At 37.2% G+C, this 21829-nt stretch overlaps 1 protein-coding gene across 5 annotated transcripts in view; it reads right to left on the minus strand.

Annotated features, from left to right (window-relative positions):
• CEP128 (centrosomal protein 128) overlaps positions 1-21829 on the minus strand; it is a 190554-nt gene that overhangs the window by 128298 nt on the left and 40427 nt on the right. For all 5 annotated transcript variants that reach the window (XM_087725051.1, XM_087725066.1, XM_087725042.1 and 2 more), the window contains exons 13-15: positions 11404-11754; positions 5037-5687; positions 2262-2426 (exon numbers count right to left, since the gene is read on the minus strand). In XM_087725051.1, coding sequence (XP_087581177.1) covers positions 2262-2426; positions 5037-5687; positions 11404-11754 — 1167 coding nt within the window. The remainder of the gene's footprint in view (positions 1-2261; positions 2427-5036; positions 5688-11403; positions 11755-21829) is intronic.

Here is a 21829-nt window from a genome sequence, read left to right on the forward strand (position 1 = left end):
GCCTATTTCTATTACTTTCCACAGAATACTTAGTAAGAATAAAGAATTTCATGGCATTACCAGAAGTATTAAACTATAAAAGGCTAGAGTAGAAGAAAGATGTCCATTGTTTTAAGTTGAGCCCTCTCGGAAAATCATGCTAAAAGAAAACAACTGAGAAGGTTAAAAAAAACCCTGAAGAATATGCCAATGAACAATAGAGAAAAAGAATATGCCAATGAACAACAGAGAAACTATCTAAACTTTTAGTTTGCAAAGGACGCTATAATGCAGTGGTGTCAAACTCAAGGCCCGGGGGCCAGATATGGCCCGCGGAGTACTTAGATCTGGCCCACGGGATTTCCCTGGAAGAAGGGAAGGACCGGCCTGCAATGCTTCTGCCAGCGAAAACAGGCTTCCAAGCTCTATTTTTGGCTGCCACGGCCTCCCGCAACACTCTGTCAGTGAAAACGGAGCTCGGGAGGGCTGCGTACTGCAGAGTGTTGGGCCGCCACAGGCTCCCCCAACAGGAGTGACATCAAGCTGGCCATGCCCACCCTGGCCACACACATCCCAGCCCCCCTGAGGTCAAACACGACCCTGGCGTGGCCCTAAATGAAATCGAGTTTGACATCCCTGCTCTAATGGGAAACAAAATCCTGGAAAGGAAAATGTTGCTATGTAGCAGAGCTAGACAAAGGCAAACCAGATAAACTTTTTTTTTCATTATTTGTTTAGTAGAGCGAGCGAGGGTAAGGGCATTGGAGTACATTAGTATTTTTCATAAAGTAATTAGGCCATTTTTGTATCTAACTATGGACATGTGACAACTGAACTTTTCTTGTCAGCTTGAAACATTTTACTATTTCTCCAAGAACCTTCTTCAGTCTGAAGAAAATGTTCTGACACGTTTGTCAACATACATATATACATACTCTCACATTCTAGAAAAAATTGGTATATAGCCTTTCTCTACCTTACCTACTCAGGTCCACCTAAATTCACACGTACAATTATCATTCAAATACATTAACAGTGCACAATGGAAGGAAACACTTTCTTAGTTTACTACCTTTTTTTTCAAAAGAGCTAGCAACACCTCTTACCTTAATGCAAAGCTATTCCTTAAAATAACTCTTTTTTATTTTAAACTGGGGCTGGAGTCACCATCACAGGAAGGGGGAAAAATCGCACATTGAAACATTGGCAAATGTTAAATTCTTTGTACCTATGACAATTCAAATGCACTGATCTAAAGCAGGTCATTTATTTTCTGAACTAAATTACTAATCCACACTTGATGGCATTTCTTTCTTTCTTTGTAGGCCTCAGTTTTGAATTTTTTGAATTCATAAATTACATGTTTATACCTCTTGCAACTCAAGGCAGTTTACAATTCTATCCTTTGATCTCCCATGACAGTATGCTATGTGTAATAACAAAATGTAATTTAACAATATCAATTAGGAATAACTAATCTGATCTCAAAAAAACCCTTGCTAGCTCATTAGTTAGAGCATGGCCCTCAATCACAAGGTTGTGGATTCAAGTCCCATGTTGGGTGGCTGTAGTTTTTTAGCCAATTTGGTGTAGTGGTTAAGGTCCAAGATAAGGCCCAGGTGATTCCCTCTGCATCAGCCTAATTTATCCCACAGGAATGTTGTTGTGGGGAAAAAAAGAATTAGCTACCTTAAATTTATTAAGGTTTGCTACCTTAATTATACAAAATAAGATTGGGATATAAATATAATAATAAACAATAGCATGTCAGACAATTTTTGAACATTAAAATGCTGCTAGCGATTAAGGGAATATCTATTTATAAACTCAAATCACTCCTAATAATATTTTATTTTTAGAAAAAAATATCTTATCAGTGTATACTTGATTTGGCAGAGCACAAGTTTGGAATTTAGTATGATGCAAATCTGAAACTTTTTGAGCAGACTTTCATAAGCAATTTTCTCATGCCTCAACTATAGGACCTCAACGGTGGATCAATACTCAGAATTACGATATCAGAGTGTTTCATGTAATAGTCTGTGGTCACCATCTTTATTATGCAGCAGTATATACAATTAGATAAATACATATCAAATTCAAGAAGACTTTCTTTGTGCAATGTTTTCTTTTTGCATTTGGAGAAAATGGAAGAGTAAACTAAAAAGACTGGAAAGATAGACATTTACATCTTTAAAAAATAAATATTTCTTACATCGTAAACTTGGTTTTTCCTTTGAACAGATACTCTTTTATTACAAAGCTTCATATTTTACTTTTACCTTTTCGTCCAATTCCTGTTTTATTATGTTGCATTTTCGCTTAATTTTTGCATTTTCTTCTTCCTTGTGGGTTAGCTCCAATGACAGCTTATCGCATTCGATTTTCATTTTTTCTACTTGCCGACGATGAGCTTTTACAAAATTTCTTTCTTCTGTAAGTTCTGACTATTGGAAGGAAACCAGACAAGAAATGAAGTGTTTGATATTTCATATGAATGGTACAGATATTTACAGGAAAATACTGTTTAAAAAAATTCTCTTGTACTCATTGATGTTTCTTCACACCCAATAGATTCCCACTTTTATTAAGGGAGGAAACAGGTTTATCCAGACAAGTAAGTAAGAGTGAAACTACAACTGTGGTAAAGAGAAAATATAGCATAAAAATAAAAGCAAGTTTGAAATCAAATTTTAACTTTTTTTTTTCAAACTAAATCCCCATCTGGTTTATTTATTGTCAATACAATAACTAAATAGTGAAAAATGGTATTTTAACTCAATTTATTCTGATTTATTAAACATAAAATATTTATAGAAATAACTGAAATGTTATATAATAATGAACAGTTTATACCAGAGGTGTAAAACTGGCAGCCCACGGGCTGGCTGCATCATGCGCAGGACATGCCCACCCCAGCTCTGCAGAGGGGAAAAATGTCACAAAACGTCACGTGACAGCAACGTGACACTGCGAGTTTGACACCCGTGGTTTATACTGTTAGTACTAATCTGACCAGATGCTTTCCACCAACATTTCCCATAAATGAATGGGACCAAAACAGGCAATGATGGGTCAGGAAAGACAGTTTGGAATCACAACAGACAGCACAATGACAATCCAATGTTAAAAAGGCAAATTCTATGCTTTGAATCATTAGAAGGAGAATTCAAACAGAATTATCAATATAATTATCTACATCTTTTATACAGTAAAGCCCATAGAGAGATTACATTTAGAGTATTGATGGCATAGCTAAAGCATCTCCTCTATTCAGAAATTTTATTACTTGGAATAAAGGAAGGAAAAGGGTCACTTAATAGTTATAGCACTTAGACTTATATACCACTTCATAAGTGCTTTATAGTCCTCTCTAAGTGCTTTACAGAGTGAGCCTATTGCCCTGACAATCTGGGTCCCCATTTTACCAAGCTTGAAAGGATGGATGAGTCAATCTTGAGCCAGTCAGGATTGACTCCTGGAGGTGGGCAGAGTCAGCCTGCAAACCTGCATTTTAACCACTGTGCCACCATAACTCCATAATAGACTGATGATATAAACCCTCACTTACCCTTTCTGATTTATACCATCTATACAATTGTTCTCAAGCCACATGGAACCTCTTGAACAACACCCATATCATTCCCGACCTACACCTCTGCACATCTTTTTTCCTTCCCCCATCCAGCAGTGTTTTATTTTAGATTCTCCAGTGACTTTCTTCCTGGAAGCTTTCCAGAAGCAAAGTAAATGGGGAAGCCAGCAGGCGTTTGTGGGATGGAGATAATGACAGAATGACAGGAAGAAAGAGAAGGAAGAGAAAGGAAGAAAAATTTCTTATGCTTCCTGCCAGCTTCCCACAAGGAAATTCAATGAGGAAGTCAGCATGAATTTATGTCAGATGTGCCTTCTTCAAAATTTAAGAAAGGAAACCCCCAACTCCATTGTTTCAGAGAAAATATACTTTTACTGAATATGAAGTGAAAGCAACGAAAATAAAGCAAGATCTGAGGCTAAAGGTGCGAAATTGTATCAAAAGTTTACCCTCCCCCGCAACAACCCCAAGCTGAATGTCCAATCTCCAGCCTCCAAGGGTGTCATGTGGGGTGCATCTTCAGGTGGCTTAATCCATCTGGTATGCAGAGACAGTTGACTTGACCAGGCCTAAACAACTCCATTCAGCATGCACAGAAGATGGCGAGAACAAAACTCCCTCTTCACTCCGAGATATCTCCTCCAGCACACTTCCCCTCCCAAAAACCGAAACCCCCTCCTCCTCCCGTTACTATGGCAGCCGATAGCAAGAAAATGATATAGAGGCTGACAAGTTGGAGGTTGCTCCCATTCCTACTGCTTTTTTTAACCCACCATAGTCATTCTGCTTCTCTGTTCAGGTAAGGACATATCTCTGAAAAGACAACCCAATGGGACATTGGTTGTCTAGTTTGAACTAAATGTAAGGATGTTCAGAACTGATAGAGTGTCTCCCCCCCCCCCCCCAGAGTACATAGTTAAATTAGAATTTGCTACTAACAACTATAATAATGGTAGCCAATTTGGATATTTTTTTAAAGGTATGGAAAGATTCATGGAGGATTAATATACTGTGACTACTAATATTGATGGTTCTATACTATCTTCTTGCCTTAAATGCTAATGACTCAAAAGTGATTATGGAAGGAGGTCCAAATCTATATGTTTCCTAATGTAGTCAATTGTTTACTATGTGATACAGAATATTGGATTAGATGGGCCTATGGCCTGATCCCACAAAACTCTTCTCTGTTCTCAATACTGCACCTGCCTTGTGTAAAATTTTCAGATTATGATAACCATTCATCCAGTCTTGCCTATACAGCTCTTTCTTTAAAACAAAAAAATAAGTTAGACAATATGTAAAAACAAAATAATTTTGGTAAAGGTCAACAGCCACATAAAATATTACCCCAAGTATCACACTGTTCAGCCAGCAATTCATCAGAACCCGACTTCATTAAATCCCATCTATACCATACTATGCAATAATAATGACTAGATGTTGACCATCTCAGAGATACCTTCAACTTTCCAATGTGATTAACTGCCTCCTCTTTTTCTTGGTTGAATAGCTTCATCATCTCTTGGACACTTTGATCATGTTTAGTTTTCATCTGCTTCAATTCTGACTGAAGTTCTCCTAGCTCCTGTTTGTGGACATCTCTTTCCAGTTTCAATTGCTTATTGATTGTAGTCATCTCCTCCTGAACAGACTCTATTTGCTTCTGAAGTTCCATCACTAATTTCGCCATTTCTTTTTTGGATTTCTTCTCTTCTGCTACTTGATTGGCCAAGTCAGCCCGAACAGCACTCAAGTTTTTTATAACCTCTTGCATCTCTGACAATCTTGCTTGATCCTTTTCATGGATCACGTTGATATTTGCAAGTTCTTCCTCTAAATGCTGTTTTTCAGTTCTTATTTGAGTCTGTATTAGGCTCTCCTTTTGCAGTTTGTTCTCAAGGTTATCCACAGTTTTTCTAACATCTCTGGTATCTTGTTCAAAAGCCATCTGCAAGGATCTAGCTTCACTGAGTTTCATTTCTTTAGAGTGCAGCTCCTCTTCTTGTCTGGCCCTTTTCTCAAGAACATCTGTCAGTTCCTTTTGAAGATTTTCCATCTGGTGCATAGTTGAAAGGAGCTGGCTCTTCAATTCATCCTTTTCTTTAAGAACCTAGAGTCCAAATGAAATAGGGCAAAGGTGAGTGGTTTAAGGATCTGTTATGGGAAGAAAAAGCACAAAATACCATTGTTCAAAATGAAAGGCAAATAATCAAAAAGAAGAAATGATCACTGATCAAATGATCAAAAAAGGAAATGATCAATGCATCATTGCATAAAATTTGCTAATTTCACTAACAATGTGATTGGATGATTGGTAGATTATGTACATCTTTATATGATATAGTTTGCAAGTCTGGAGTTTACTGGTATACTACTCCTTCAACTAAACATATAAGCAAACTTCATAGGATTGTTACCTGCTTTTCATTATTTAAATATTCAAGCAAAATTTTCATATTTGCATAAATACATATATACAAAGCCAGCACTTCACAAATTCTGAAAGGCCAATGTATGTATTTGATTCAGAATAGATTTTGAAGTTATACATAAGGTGATAGAAAAACCAACATCCCCGTCCCCCCGCCCCATTCTGTTTTGTTATTACAGGGGTGTAAAACTCAAGGCCCACAGGCTGGATCTAGCCTGTGAGGTGCTTAGATCTGGAAACAGAAAAAGTCCAGCCCACATTCCTTAGCCCAACCTAGGCTGACCGGGTGCTGATCTACAACCTGGTGGCAGCCATTTTCAGTGGCAGAGTGCTGTAGGAGGACGTTGCAGCTGAAAACAGAGCTTGGGAGGGCCAAGGGTATCCCTCTCAAGCTCTGTTTTTGTTGGCAGTGTTGGCAGAGTGCTGGAGCAGGCTGTTGCAGCTGAAAATGGAATTCGGGAGGGGCACCCACAGCCCTCCCAAGCTCTGTTTTTGTTGGCAGAGTGCTAGCAAACAAACTACTAGCAAAAGTGGCATTTGATCACAAATTTGATCCCCTTTTGCATTTGAGCATCCAAGAAGGTACAGGAAAGGAGAAAGGAAAAGAGGAAAGACAAAGACAAAGAAAAAGATAGGATGATGGGAAGAGAGCAAGAACAGAAAAGAAAGAGGGGAAGGAAGAAGAAAGAAAGGAAAATGAAGAGGAAGGAAAAAGAAGAAAAGAGAAAAAGGAAGGAAGGAAGATTATAATGAGAGGGTGGGAGGGTCTGAGGGAAGTCCTATCTTAGCACTTGGCCATCAGCATCCTTGATGCTCTTTCGCCAACCCTTTGTGCCTTCTCCTGACCTCTTCTCGTAGTCTCCCATTCTATCGCTGAGGATGCTTTGGTTACAAACTGGGTCTTCTTGCATGGAGAGGGAGTTGGCCTCCGTCTTACACAGACACTTTTCCTTCCTGCACATACCAAGAGCAACTGTGCCAAAGAGAACGAGCACAGCAGCAGCAGTCTCGGGGAAGAGGTAAGCTCAGCTGGGCACCCCCTCGGGGAGTGGGGCTGGGCTGGGCTGTGGGGTCCTCTGTGTGACCTGACAGGGATGGTGAGGCTCCTCTGGAGGACAAGGGTTTGACCATCTCCCTGGTCTCGCCTTCCTCTCCTGGAGACAGTGGATGCCCTCAGCCCTACCCGGGCCATCACAGATGGCCCCGACACAAGTTACATCAAGCTGTCTATGCTCAACCTGCCATGCCCCCCCAAAGGCAAACACAACCCTGTGTGTTTGCGGCCCGCAATGAAATCGAGTTGAACACCCCTTGTTATTAGAAGGATTAACCAGATTCAATATTTGTTTTTTAAAGTAAATATGTATCTCCCTTGCAATTTTTTTTTTTTTTTTTTTGGCTGTTAAAAATAACCAAACATGCAGGCCATTGAGTTAAACTCAAATCCTTATAACTGTACAGGTAAAAGCCATTCAACTTAATGTCTCCCTAGAAATAATTGGAGCTGTTCATTCAAGTAATTTCCCTGATTTTGGATCCTTCCACTGCCTTTCCCCGTTTTTAATTTGCCTCAACTCTGCCAAGCACAGAAAGTTTTTCAAGTTTCTCTCTAGTATCACATAGTTAAAATATATGAATTTATGCTTGATGCTTCTTAACGCTAAACAATAGTTTACTTTTATTTTTTCCATGATGGACTGACTAGTTCTCTTTGCAGTTCATTGTTTTCTGAGAAGCTGTCTCCAAATCCATAATTTAATGACATCTATCTTTTTTCCTTTGTTCTTACTCAATATCCAGCTTTCACAATTTCACTGGAGAAAATGATTGATTTAACTATCCTGATCTTTGTTGCCATAGAAATAGCCTATACTTCATGATATAGTTTATCACTATCTTTCTCCCTAAAATTAATTTACTTCCTCAACAATCTATCCATCTTTATGCTTGAGTTGAAAAAACTTATAAACTGTAAACTGTAAACTATTTATAGTCTTTACTTCTTCAAAGGCAACTGTGAGTTCACTAAGCAGCTGGTTGAGTTTAACTTTGTCATTTTAATATTCAACATTAATTCATATTTTTCACTTTCTGTCATTTACTTATCTATCACATACCATCCATTTCACTTTAGTGATTCTAGGAAGTGTAAAATTAAAAAAAATCATAGCATAAAAGCAGCTCATTTTCTCTTACTAATTAACTCTTCATTTTCATTTAACAAGTTGGAATTATCTGCATTATTTCAAGTGATTAGATGCCTGCTGTTTTTTTCTTCCAATAGACTACTCTTCCAATATTTAACTTAATTACATAATAGATTTAACATTCTTGTCTCTCCTCTTTCTCTTGAACCAGTCTCTTCAAAGTTAGTTCTTACAATAACTTCTTGCTCATTGTACAAGCTCCTCAAAAGAGTAATTAGAGGCTCTGGCATGTTCATAAGTCTTAATATGGTCTACATTCAGGCATTATCTACCCAGTCAAAGCCCTTTCAGATTTAAATGGTTTGGCATTTTTCACACCTGCCCAGCCCTAACTGTTTTTATCCCTTTTCTGGATTATTCTTGGTTTATTTGCCAAGAAATATACTTCTACCACCAGCATTGATATTAAGAGAATGGAATTACTGAGCCCTGTCAACTATATTAAGTAATCATATAAAAATCATCAAAGACAAAATACAAAATATGTGTGTACATTTATGTATGTATGTATGTATGTATGTATGCATGCATGCATGCATGTATGTATATCATCTCCTATCCTAAGTTGTCGAACACTCCACACAACCTGTATTAAACATTGCTATTTACATTTAGACTAAATTCAAATTATCCTCTTTTCCCTCTAAGCAGTCGCCTACTATTAGGCCATTCAGCAAAATCTTGGGTCCTTAGAACCTTGTGTTAACCTTCTCTTCCTCCCCCCAAAACATCTTGCCAATATTCATTTTTATTGTGCCCTTTTGAAGATTTTAAGAATCCTGACCTATTGCGAACTAAAGGGTTGAGCTGCATTTTATCTAAGACGGGAAAACTTTTAAATTCTGCTAAGTATAATTTGCATTGACAGAATGTAAAGAAAATGAATGATTAATTATAAACCAAGCAAGAAAATCCACCAACTTGTCAATGTGGTGTATATCACATTGAAGCCTTCTCACAACATTACAAAAAAAAAGCTTTTCAGTATTAAATCTGTGTTTCCTATGTTGGCTGATTATTTTGAAACTGCAATCATAAGCTTAATTATTGCTTTCAGGTTGCTGATGGCTATCTGCCAAAACTGTCCTCTTTGCATGGTTTTACCTCTAGGGTAGAAGGTCTAATTTACTATTTTCACACCAGTCATTTTTCTCCCATATTTATTATCACATCAAAATATACTTCTTTTTTAAGTATTTAAGGGATTTTTTTTCTGTTTCTGGATATTATTCATGAACATTTAATTTCAATATGAATTGGTATTTTAAATGTTAATTTTTCAACTGATCACCAAAATTGAAAATTATATTGCATTACTGAGCATAACTGTTAGTTCCTCCCTTCTGGGCAAATACAGAGTGAAACAAGACAAAGACTTCCCAAAGAGACTCAAACTTCACACTGGGGTATCCTTTTAGAATCAGTGGTGACCTATTTTCCTATTTGGGAAACTGAACTGATATTTCTAGAGAGAATGCAAATGAAAATCCATTGAGACTATCAACTAGTCAAACCTGTATATAAACTACCAGTTCAGAGTCAATCTGGCTATCAGGGCTGTCTGATTCCCAATCTGACAAAACATATTTTGCACCTCCAAAAGCAAATCCATCAAGAGGATTGTGAGCTACTTGGAGGTATCTGTTTTTTCACTACTGGAAAAAAGAGGCTTAACTTTATAAAGCTCAGGGAGAAACCTGCTGGAAAAGCTATAAAAGAAATTCAAGTAGGCATGTGCAATCCCTATCTGTAATCAGCCACAGGGTAGAGAAAAACAAATTGTTTACATTTGTTTTGCATCCTTTATTTATTTATTAAGTAGGACTTATGTGCCACTCCAAATTTCAACCTTCATCAATATTCTACTTTCACAGATGTATTTTCTCTACAATTCCTGAAGCCCAGGCCCTTTAAAATAGCTTCCAACTGAGATTTTGAAGGGGGGGGCTACACTTTTAGCCTTCCAAAAGACCATGAAGACCTGGCTCTTTCCCTACATATTTGTGTAGGAAGAGGGTTGAGTCAATGAATCAATAGTATGTGTAGCTCTGATGCCTTGGTGAGAAGGGTACAATGTGTTTTTATGGTGTAAGTTTTTATTGGTTACTGTATCTGTCTAGGATCACTGTATAAGAAAGGAAGCCACTTAAGTTCTTTAAATAAATAAAAGCTCAGCCATTAATGTTGACTGAAAAGTCACAAAGTTGTATTCCCAACAGATAAAGAGTAACTTAACACGAAAAGATGCCTTGTATCTTTGCAGCATAAAACAGCAGAAGAATGAAGACAGTATCCCAGACAGAATACAGTTATCCCTAACAACAAAGTGCTTAGAATGTGTTTTATTTTATCAGTTGATCAAAATTGGACAGCTTTCTAAAAATTATACTCGATAATCTTCTTCTGTTTTAAGTCTTCAATCCTAGAAATTTTTTTTTTTTAAATTCTTTGGTAATAGTTTTTAAGTACATTACAGAGTTTCCAATTTTGATGAGGCAAGGTGGAGGGAAACAATTCTAGATCATTCCCTTCTTAATTTATAATATTTCTTACAGGAGAAGTGTGAGAATAGTTGTGCTAATCAAAGACTGATCTAGTATAGCATTAGGGAGAAAACATGTGAGTCTAATGAGCACAAGCCCACTGATATTAACTCGAGATAAATTAGCCATGACTAATTGATTTTAGTGATTTACGTAAATATAATCTAAGTTGGACTAATTTGGATTTCACCCAATTACCATCTGTGATCAGTTTTAATTGTTAAAAAATTACCTTGTCTTTTGATTAAATTATACTTTTTTTGTTATTTCAATGTTTCCTACTGAAAGCCATATCTCACCAGGCCTCCCCATTCACTACTAGTATAATGTGTTTTAATAATAGTTCAAAACAATTACAAGAATTAATTTCAATAGTTTTAAACCAGTCCTTTCCAAACTTTTTCCTTCATTACCCAAAACTGCTTATCAGAAAATCCTTTTTACAGTTTATCAGAGAGACCTTATTTAAGTGCCACTGTTTGATTGGGTTTGTGTAACATTACCCAAAGAAAAATCAGTTTTGCTCAATTTGGGTAATTTATCTAGGTATAGGAAACACCGTTTTTTAAACTGTATCGGAAGAACAGCAAATATATACATATTGCAAAGTTATTGATTAAAGGAAATAAAAAATGTATACCATACCAATTTGTTCTTCTCCATCAACTGGCTATGAAGTTCACTTTGTTTTCCTTTTTCATGTTCTAGTTTTTTACACCTTAGCTTCCAGCATCGAATTGATTCCTGAGCTTTGAGTTTTAACTCTTCCTTTTTCTTCTCAGTCTCTAGCCTTAGTAATTCAGATTGTTTGAATTCAGCTAGGTACTTCTCTGCTTCCTTGATCGATTCTTCTAGTTGCTGACCTAGCTCTGTAACCTGTAATTCTGCAGCTCTGCACTCATTTTCGCAGATTTTATAGTTGCTCTGTATCTCTTTCAGTTGGCTCATCATCCTTTGCTGCTGGTTGTCCCTCTTTTCCAAGTCAGCTGTTAAAGCCTAGAAGCCAGCACAACATATTAAGACCTATGCTTACAGACAGATACATACAAACTTAAGGTTTACATATAACGAAAACAAATTTATTTGAATACATGGAGAGCAGCAAAGCAATTTTTCAGTTTCATGCAATTATGTTTATTTAAGACACTATTATTTGTTCATTTACAATATTTATAGCCTGTTCCAAACTAAAAAGATTCTTGGCAAGGTACAGCAAGGTCAAAAAAGCAAGCAATTAAATTAGTTACAATTATTGATAAGCAACCAAAAGTCTAATATGCGTCTCCTAAGTCCCATTAAGCTGCACTAATTAAAGGCTAAAAGAATAAATATTGTTTATTCTTCATTATTTGCAATGAACAAAATACTTTGCACTCTTATGCATTGACATGCCTGGAACGTATCTCTAAAATGCATCTATTATGCTACAGGGAAATGGCAAACATAAAAAGAATCTGACACTATGCACACATCCAACTTAAAATGACATTTGCTAAATCTTATAACTTGGCTCTCTAAGAATGTAAAAATAAAAATTCCCAATATAAAAAAGGACAATTTGTAACTGGACCATGTTCAAATATACAAAATTCTACCTATAAATATTATATTTATAAAACTAGCTGGCCTATTCCCCTGAACAGCTTGATCATTACATTCTGGGGGAAAAACAGAAATATTTTCCACTTTAAAAAATATTCTTGAATATATACCAAAAAAACACCTTCATGTTGAGTAACATTGTATATCTGTACAAGGTGTGTGGAATCAACAAGATATGTCAGAATATTGTCTTTGGTTCACCTGACACAGATATGAATGTAATTCCTAAAGCTCTAGGAAACTCTATTTAGCAGTTATGTTAAATATAATAAGAATATATATATATATATATATATATATGTATGTATGTATGTATGTATGTATATATATATATATATATATATATATATATATATATATATATATATATATATATATATATATATATATATATATATATATATATATATGTTATATTTATGCTGATAAATAAATAAAGGGAGACTAGTATAGATCTATTTCAAGCTATTTAGCGCTCATCAGCTAGCCATACCCAAGTTTTTGGGAATCGAACCTGTGCTCTATTGCCTCCCAGGCAGGGAGTTAACCATTTGAGCTACAGAGAACGACTCCTTATCAGCCAGCCAGGGTGGGAGGTATATACTTAAAGTCACAACCCCTGGTATGCCCAAGTATGGGAGGAAGGTCACACTTCCACTCCCACAGAAAGCACTGGGTTTCTGTCTGGTTGGACTCTTGTGACGAGCCTAATGACAGATAGTGGAAGTGTGACCTTCCTCCCATACTTGGGCATACCAGGGGTTGTGACTTTAAGTATATACCTCCCACCCTGGCTGGCTGATAAGGAGTCGTTCTCTGTAGCTCAAATGGTTAACTCCCTGCCTGGGAGGCAATAGAGCACAGGTTCGATTCCCAAAAACTTGGGTATGGCTAGCTGATGAGAGCTAAATAGCTTGAAATAGATCTATACTAGTCTCCCTTTATTTATTTATCAGCATAAATATAACAAATGTAACAAAAAAGGCAACAGTAAAAAATATTGGGTTTCTGTCTGGTTGGACTCTTGTGACGAGCCTAATGACAGACAGTGGAAGTGTGACCTTCCTCCCATACTTGGGCATACCAGGGGTTGTGACTTTAAGTATATACCTCCCACCCTGGCTGGCTGATAAGGAGTCGTTCTCTGTAGCTCAAATGGTTAACTCCCTGCCTGGGAGGCAATAGAGCACAGGTTCGATTCCCAAAAACTTGGGTATGGCTAGCTGATGAGCGCTAAATAGCTTGAAATAGATCTATACTAGTCTCCCTTTATTTATTTATCAGCATAAATATAACAAATGTAACAAAAAAGGCAACAGTAAAAAAAATATATATATTGGGTTTCTGTCTGGTTGGACTCTTGTGACGAGCCTAATGACAGACAGTGGAAGTGTGACCTTCCTCCCATACTTGGGCATACCAGGGGTTGTGACTTTAAGTATATACCTCCCACCCTGGCTGGCTGATAAGGAGTCGTTCTCTGTAGCTCAAATGGTTAACTCCCTGCCTGGGAGGCAATAGAGCACAGGTTCGATTCCCAAAAACTTGGGTATGGCTAGCTGATGAGAGCTAAATAGCTTGAAATAGATCTATACTAGTCTCCCTTTATTTATTTATCAGCATAAATATAACAAATGTAACAAAAAAGGCAACAGTAAAAAATATTGGGTTTCTGTCTGGTTGGACTCTTGTGACGAGCCTAATGACAGAGAGTGGAAGTGTGACCTTCCTCCCATACTTGGGCATACCAGAGGTTGTGACTTTAAGTATATATATATATATACACAAGAGCCGCAGTATCAATTAACGTTAATTTTTTAAACTTTTTCCACATATAAAGCGCACCGGGTTATAAGCCGCGCTCAGAGACCCGGCTCCCCTTGGTTCCTCATCGAATCACGTGCGCAGGTTGCAACTTGGAACTCCGTCTGCCCGAGTTGGGGCATTTTCTGGCTTGGGACGCTCCGGCGGCTTCTTCGGGAGGCAACCCGCCGGTTTCGGCGAAGGCTGGGACGGAGAGCGCGGCGACCGTGGAGCATGTGCAAAGTACTTTCGCCCCCACGCCGGCCTCCCTCACCGCGCGCCGGCCTTCGGGGATGAAGGGGCAGGACTTCCCGGGCGGAAGGCATGCCTGGCTCTGCGGCTCCAGCCCCAGCACCTTTCGGCCAAACCTCTCCCGCCAGGCGGCCGCCTTCCTCCGCTGAGCGGCCCCGCGCAGCCTCGCCACCCCGGGAGATCGCCAGCGCGGGGGCCTGGGGCGCCGCGGCCAGGGAAGCCAAACCGGGCGGCGGCGGGCAGGGCGCCCGGGTTGCGGTCCCCGAGGCGGGCGGGTGGGCGCACGTGGCAGGCGTCGGCTAGCGGGACGTTTCTGGCGCGGGAGGCTTCGGGCTCCGCTGCTCTCCCGGCTCTTGCCCGGCCGGCGTGGTGTGCTGGGAAGACCGGCGCCGCACCGGCCACCCGCGTGCCCTTGACCGGCAGCGCAGAGCCGGCTGGGGCGCGGAGCGGAGTTAGGCAGGACGACTGCCGGGGCGGATGGGGTGCTCGGCGCCGGCAAATCCTGAAGGGCTGCGCCGGTCTGCCGTCCCTTCTTGCGGCGGCGGGGGTGACGGAACAGCTCAGTCTATAGGGGCTGGGAACTGGGTGGCTCTCTGCTCGCCCCCCGGTCTCCGACTGAGAAAGTAGCGAGGTTGAAGGGAGAGACCCGAGGGACGTGTGCATGCTTGCGAGCTTCAAGTTTGAGCGTCGGGAGGGAGAGATTTTCGATCTTTTTTCACATATAAAGCGCACCGGGTTATAAGCCGCACTGACGGTTTTTGATCAAATTTTAGGATTTTCAGTGCGGCTTATAGTCGTGAAAATACAGTATATATATATATATATATATATATATATATATATATATATATATATATATATATATATATATATATATATATATATATATATATATATATATATATATATATATGTTTTCTGAGGTTTTCGCGGGTGTTACTATGTAGGTCTCTAGTTGTTCGGGTTTTCTCCCGCGTAGAATTGGATATGTCTTTGCGACGTTTCGACGAAGTCACATTCGTCATCTTCAGGCTGCTGCTGACTACTTCAGGTTTGGTGTTTCCAGGAGTAGTGTGGGATCTTTGGGTGTTTGTCCCTTAAGGGACAAACACCCAAAGATCCCACACTACTCCTGGAAACACCAAACCTGAAGTAGTCAGCAGCAGCCTGAAGATGACGAATGTGACTTCGTCGAAACGTCGCAAAGACATATCCAATTCTACGCGGGAGAAAACCCGAACAACTAGAGACCTATATATATATATATATATATATATATATATATATATATATATATATATATATATATATATATATATATATATATATATATATATATATATATATATATATATATATATATAAATTTACAGACAGACAGACAGACATGTAGTAATAATAATAGTAACAATAACCACCCTATCACCTTATGTGGAAGTATTGAAAAAGAAAAGTCATAACATCCAATGGAAAAAAATCCACATAAAGAACTGATAAGTATTTATTGTTCTTTGCTGCTTGATGACAGCTTAGACATCTTCCATAGAGCCATTTAAAATAACAATACAATAAGGAGACATCTCAAAGCTTGTCACCAACCAAGAGCTAGAAACATTTAACCACAACCATTTATTATTGTTATTCTAAATAAATGATTTTGCACACTGTGGTCATTATAGCTGAAATTAGATTTTGTAATTGAGCATTTCTCTAAAATGCAAAAGACTTTCATACTCTTAACACTTGTGGATATTTTTTGATCATCAAGCACACTAGAAAACCTTATTCATATATTTTTAAAGTGGTGTTTTATATACTCAGCTGAATTCAACAACAAAGGAACGTTTTTATTAATTAAATGTAACTTGTAAGATCCATGGATTCAAATTCATTGACAGATGTGAAGAGACACTAAAAACAATGAAATGGTTACTTTTATTCTTCAATAAATGTTATCAAATGTCTCACCTCTGTGCTAATTTTTCCCTTTCAACAGTTGTAATTGCTTCCCATCTGGTGATAATATTAAAAGATACAGTCCTAAATAATGGCCTCTTCAACTTTTCTGAATCATTAAAAATAATTATTTCTCCACAAAGCCTTGAGGGAAAGATATTGTACATACAACTATAGTTTCTATGTAGTATTTAATAAAATAAGATTCAATGTTTAAGCAATGTACAGAAAATACTGTTAAATTAATTGAAAACATTTATCTTACATGAAAAAATGACCTCTATTTTATTAGCAGTTCATATTTTTTCATAAACAAGGCAAACTTTTTAAATTCATATTATTATTTTTAAAGCACAAGGATACATAATTAATTCCTACACATCAACTCACTGATAAAAATCACAATAATCCTGTTATCTTCCAATGAAATATCTATGCAAAATGTATAATCCATACATTTTACCATTATCCACCAACCTATTTAATATGGCAAGAAAATAAAACAAAAAGAATCCCATACCAAATCAGCTATCTCCTTGGTCAACAAGAAACACAACAGACAATACATGCCAAATTGCACTTTATTCATATAAATTTGTTTCAATGTAATTTTTAAAATGTTTTTTTTTTTGCTGACTTTGAAGTGATTATGGAACAGAAGCTAAATACTTAAACACACAAAAGACAATGATACCTATATTAGCTATTAGAACTATTCCCCAATCCATATTAGAACAACACCTTTATCACACCAACTTATATTTGCTAAACATTTACATCAACAACTCATACATTTCTATACTTCTACTATGTCCATACTCAACACATAGCTTTTTATTATTTATAGACATCTTTAATGCATCCTGTGTATATTACACATTTCCCTAGCTGATGTCATACAAGAAACAATATATTGAATTGGGCTTTAGATTAGACAACTTTGGAGGCATAAAATATTGTGAGCTTTGCTTGCACAAGTGACATATTGACCCAAATCTGCCAAAGTGGCTGATAGTATCTTTAATATTATCAGGAAATACCACATGTGCCACAGATATGACAAAGGGTGGTAACTAATTTTCCTCTTCTCTATATTAGTAAAAAAATTAAGTCATTAATCAAAGCACTAAAAGGCATCAAAGATCAATCTTGGGTCCAACTAGAAACAACCATGGCATAGATTAATTTTAAAAAGAGATAAATTGTGTGACTTTAAGATCAACAGATAGCTCTCTTACATAAAGATTAATTCATATGGATAATCTTGTAAACTGCAAGATATCACCACCATGGCTAAAACCCTGCAGCTACCCTTTCAATGTTCTCTGGCCTAAGCAGGTGCCATAATTTCTGCGACACTAGAATACAATCGCTAGGCTTCCACTTTTATATCTGCTGATCCAGATTTTTTTGAAGGGCATTTTCCCCCCCAACCAGGTGAATATTTCCTTTCCAGCAATCACTTGGGCAAGAGTGCTATATCTATCTTGCAGACATGTTCAAACTACCAAAATCATGATTGTCAGATCTTATTCTCAACTGTGGCTTGGCTGGATAGAAGTTATGGCAAGGTGTTAGATTTTGATGGATTTTGAAAAAGATTTTGATGTCCCCACCTCTTTTAGTCTTTTGCAAGGCATTAAAGACTTGGCTGTTTCACTAGGCATTTGGGTCAGATGGCTAGAAAAAAACCTGCTATTACTGATGGGAAATGAGATTATTTATCTTTGATTGCCAGGCGATTAAGTTTGGTGGATTTGTATCTTTTAATCTTGTGAGTCACCCAGAGCTACTTAAGTAAGGTAGATGGCTATATAAATCAAATAAATAAATGACTGTGGCTGCTCAGTTATGCATTAGTACAAAAATCAAGACAATGGCAAAGCAAGAGAAATGAAGGGGAACTAATGATACGTTTACTGAAGATTCAAATTGCTTTGATTGAAGATGTTCAGATTACCATCTACATGAATGTTTGATGGCTTCAGGATGAGGCTATGATTGCCCAGCAATCCTCAAAGCAGTCATTGCTACAATCTTAATCCTTCATAGCATCAAACAGAGCCTAGTTGACTGTCTTCTCCCATTGTTTATTTTAGAACTGTCTATGCAGACAAGTGCCTCACTACCACCAATCTGTTTCTTGTAATTTCTTTCACAATAAAGAAATCTAGAAAAACCTGCAGCTTTTGTAACAACCACATAAACCATTGTACTTTTAAATGTTAAAAAGTATACACAATTTTTTGTATTGCTCAGGGAGTACATACCGAAAATGCAGCAATCTAAAACTAAACATAAAATTTTTGTTTTGAAGCAAATGTTCAGATATTAAGACTCTATTTTTATCATGCAGAACATTAAACACAATGTACAAACACAGGCTTATATAAGACCACACACAGAATTCCCATGAATCTTTAGAAGAAAAATCAAAGTGTTTTGGTGAAGTAATGTCCAATTTATCCAATTTATTAAGTAGAAGTTAAATCTGAAACAAATCAACTAATTGCAACCATCCCTAATTGTTTTGCACAGCCATTATTTTCCATATCATTGCAATTGCAAAGAGAAAGAAATGCAGGACAATCTTAAGAACATGCCAGGAAATTTAGAAAATAAAATGATGCATGGATATGTTCTTACGTCAGCATAATAACAATTGCTATGTCAGAATCCAAGAACATATGGTGAACTCACTCTTCAGTAATTGGATTAAAAAAAATCACTATTCAGTATAATTTTAGATTGTTTGTTTGTGGATGAATTTTGAACAGTAACATATAACTGCGTCTACTTTCATCCTGACACCTACATTTAATACAATAAATATGAATGCTACACATTATTCCATAACTTCTATTTACTGAAAAGTAATCAAACAAAGCATCATACTTCCAAATAGACTTTCAAATATATATTTAAGTTGAAAGAAATGTCTCAATAGAGCTTAACTTTCCATCGGATATATATTTCCCACAAGTCATCATACTAGGTAGCTGCAGTTTTAGGATATAAAATAATCAAACTGCAAAAGTAAAGGGGAAAAAATATTTCAATATTTTTTTAAAAATAAATAAAAAGTCAAGGAAATGTTCTGTTTACTAATGGGAGAAAGTGACAAGAAGATGGCAGAGGAAAGATGGAGAAAGAGGAGCTGCTTTATTTCTTATTTCCATCTGTCCTTATGCAAAAAAGAACACCAAAAAGCCTAACCTCTCAAAAGCAGCACAGTGGGAGACAGAACAGCAATGGAGATCCAAATAGATAAGAAATTGATGAAAGAACACCTATCCGCTTTAGACAATTTCAAATTGCCAGGACCAGATGGTTTACATCCTATGGTTCTGAAGGAACTGGCAGATGTGATTTCAGAACCACTGAACAAAATCTTTCAGACTCCTGGAGCACTGGGGAACTGCCAGAGGACTGGGAAAGAGCTGATGTGATTCCAAGCTTCAAGAAGGGGGGGGGGAGAGTGAATCCAGGAATCTAGCTTGATATCAATACCTATAAAAAATCTGGAAAAGCTAATTGAGAAGCAGTTTTGTGAACACCTAGAAATGAACAAAGCGATCAGAGAGATGTATAAATCTTAAGTTTTCCTCCAATGAGCTTCATTAATAGTTTTAATATAGTATTTAACTTGGTTTGATATTGATATTGTTGGGAGTTGAAATTGGTTCCTTTGGATTTTACCACAACTGCTTCAATGTTTACAGTATTTTTTCATATTCTTATAAGCTGTCAGAAGTCTTGGTGGATTTGGAAATGTATCAATTCAATAGAAAAATAAATTTCCATCTCTCTCTCTCTCTCTCTCTCTCTCTCTCTCTCTCTCTCTCTCTCTCTCTCTCTCTCTCTCTCTCTCTCTCTCTCTCTCTCTCTCCATATATATTGTATGTATGTATGCATGTATGTATGATGTATGTTGTATGTATGTATATGTATACAGTACTCCCTAATGACTTTGATTACACACACACACACACAAACACACATACACTCTTTTGAACTGCTAGGTGGGCAGGAGCTGGGGCAAGTAACAGACCCCCTGTTCCAGTCTCAAATCCGGGCTATCAACTTTCCATCTGACAACTCAGCATCTTTAAACTGCTGAGCTATCATTCCCCTATTTATTTGTTTTGTTATGTTTGGTTTATTGTTGGTATTCTATTCTTCCACTCAGTTTGTTCACTTTTATAGGCATTTTTTTCTTATTTGTAAGCAAAATTGCTAAGGGGAGTCTCCAAATTTGATTAATAAATAAATGTGTTTACAGGAAATAGTAATCCAATAATACCTAATGACCCACAGATTCCCCATTTTTCAGGAAGGAAAAGTGTATATTAAAACTTTATGTATTAAAAACTCCTTAGGCTGTTGCAGAAATTGGATAGAATAGAATTAGGACCAAATATGTATGAAAATGTTAAAAAGCAGTAGTTACAGAATATACTAATTTATAATAGGAATTTGCCTGTAGTTTTAATTTTTAAAGTGACATTTTCAAATTAAATAAACTAAGTCCATATGGTACAGATATCTGATCCTACCAGATATGACATGCTACTTAATCTCATTCAGAGAAATTGCTTATGAGACCTAAAGTTAGTAATTAATACACCCTTCTATTTGACTGCATTGACTTCTGGTAACCAGACGACCAAAAATTCATATGTTGAAGTAAATCATATTTTGAGCATTTTTCCAAATCCCTAATAAAGTTTTGGTTTTGCTGAGTTTTTTAAAAAAATCATGGAAATCATGGAAATCAATTAACTTTGAAAAATGAAAAGAGTATTTTTGTAGTTTAACTAGGAAAACCCACACATATACAGGTGAAACTCAAAAAATTAGAATATCATGCAAAAGTTCATTTAGTTCAGTAATGCAACTTAAAAGGTGAAACTAATATATGAGATAAACTCATTACATGCAAAGCAAGATAGTTCAAGCCATGATTTGTCATAATTGTGATGATTATGGCTTACAGCTCATGAAAACCCCAAATCCACAATCTCAGAAAATTAGAATATTACATGCAATCAATAAAACAAGGATTATACATAGAACAATATCGGACCTCTGAAAAGTATAAGCATGCATATGTACTCAATACTTGGTTTGGGCCCCTTTTGCAGCAATTATTGCCTCAATGCGGCGTGGCATGGAAGCTATCAGCCTGTGGCACTGCTGAGGTGTTGTGGAAGACCACGATGCTTCAATAGCAGCCTTCAGCTCTTCTGCATTGTTCAGTCTCATGTCTCTCATCTTTCTCTTGGCAATGCCCCATAGATTCTCTAAGGGGTTCAGGTCAGGCGAGTTTGCTGGCCAATCAAGGACAGTAATCCCATGGTCATTGAACCAAGTTTTGGTGCTTTTGGCAGTGTGGGCAGGTGCCAAGTCCTGCTGGAAAATGAAGTGAGCATCCCCATAAAGCTTGTCTACGGAAGGA

Source organism: Thamnophis sirtalis, unplaced genomic scaffold (genome assembly GCF_051295495.1).
Source record: "Thamnophis sirtalis isolate CommonGarterSnake01/CBP01778 unplaced genomic scaffold, rThaSir2_p1.2 scaffold_1, whole genome shotgun sequence".
Lineage (NCBI taxonomy): Eukaryota > Metazoa > Chordata > Lepidosauria > Squamata > Natricidae > Thamnophis > Thamnophis sirtalis.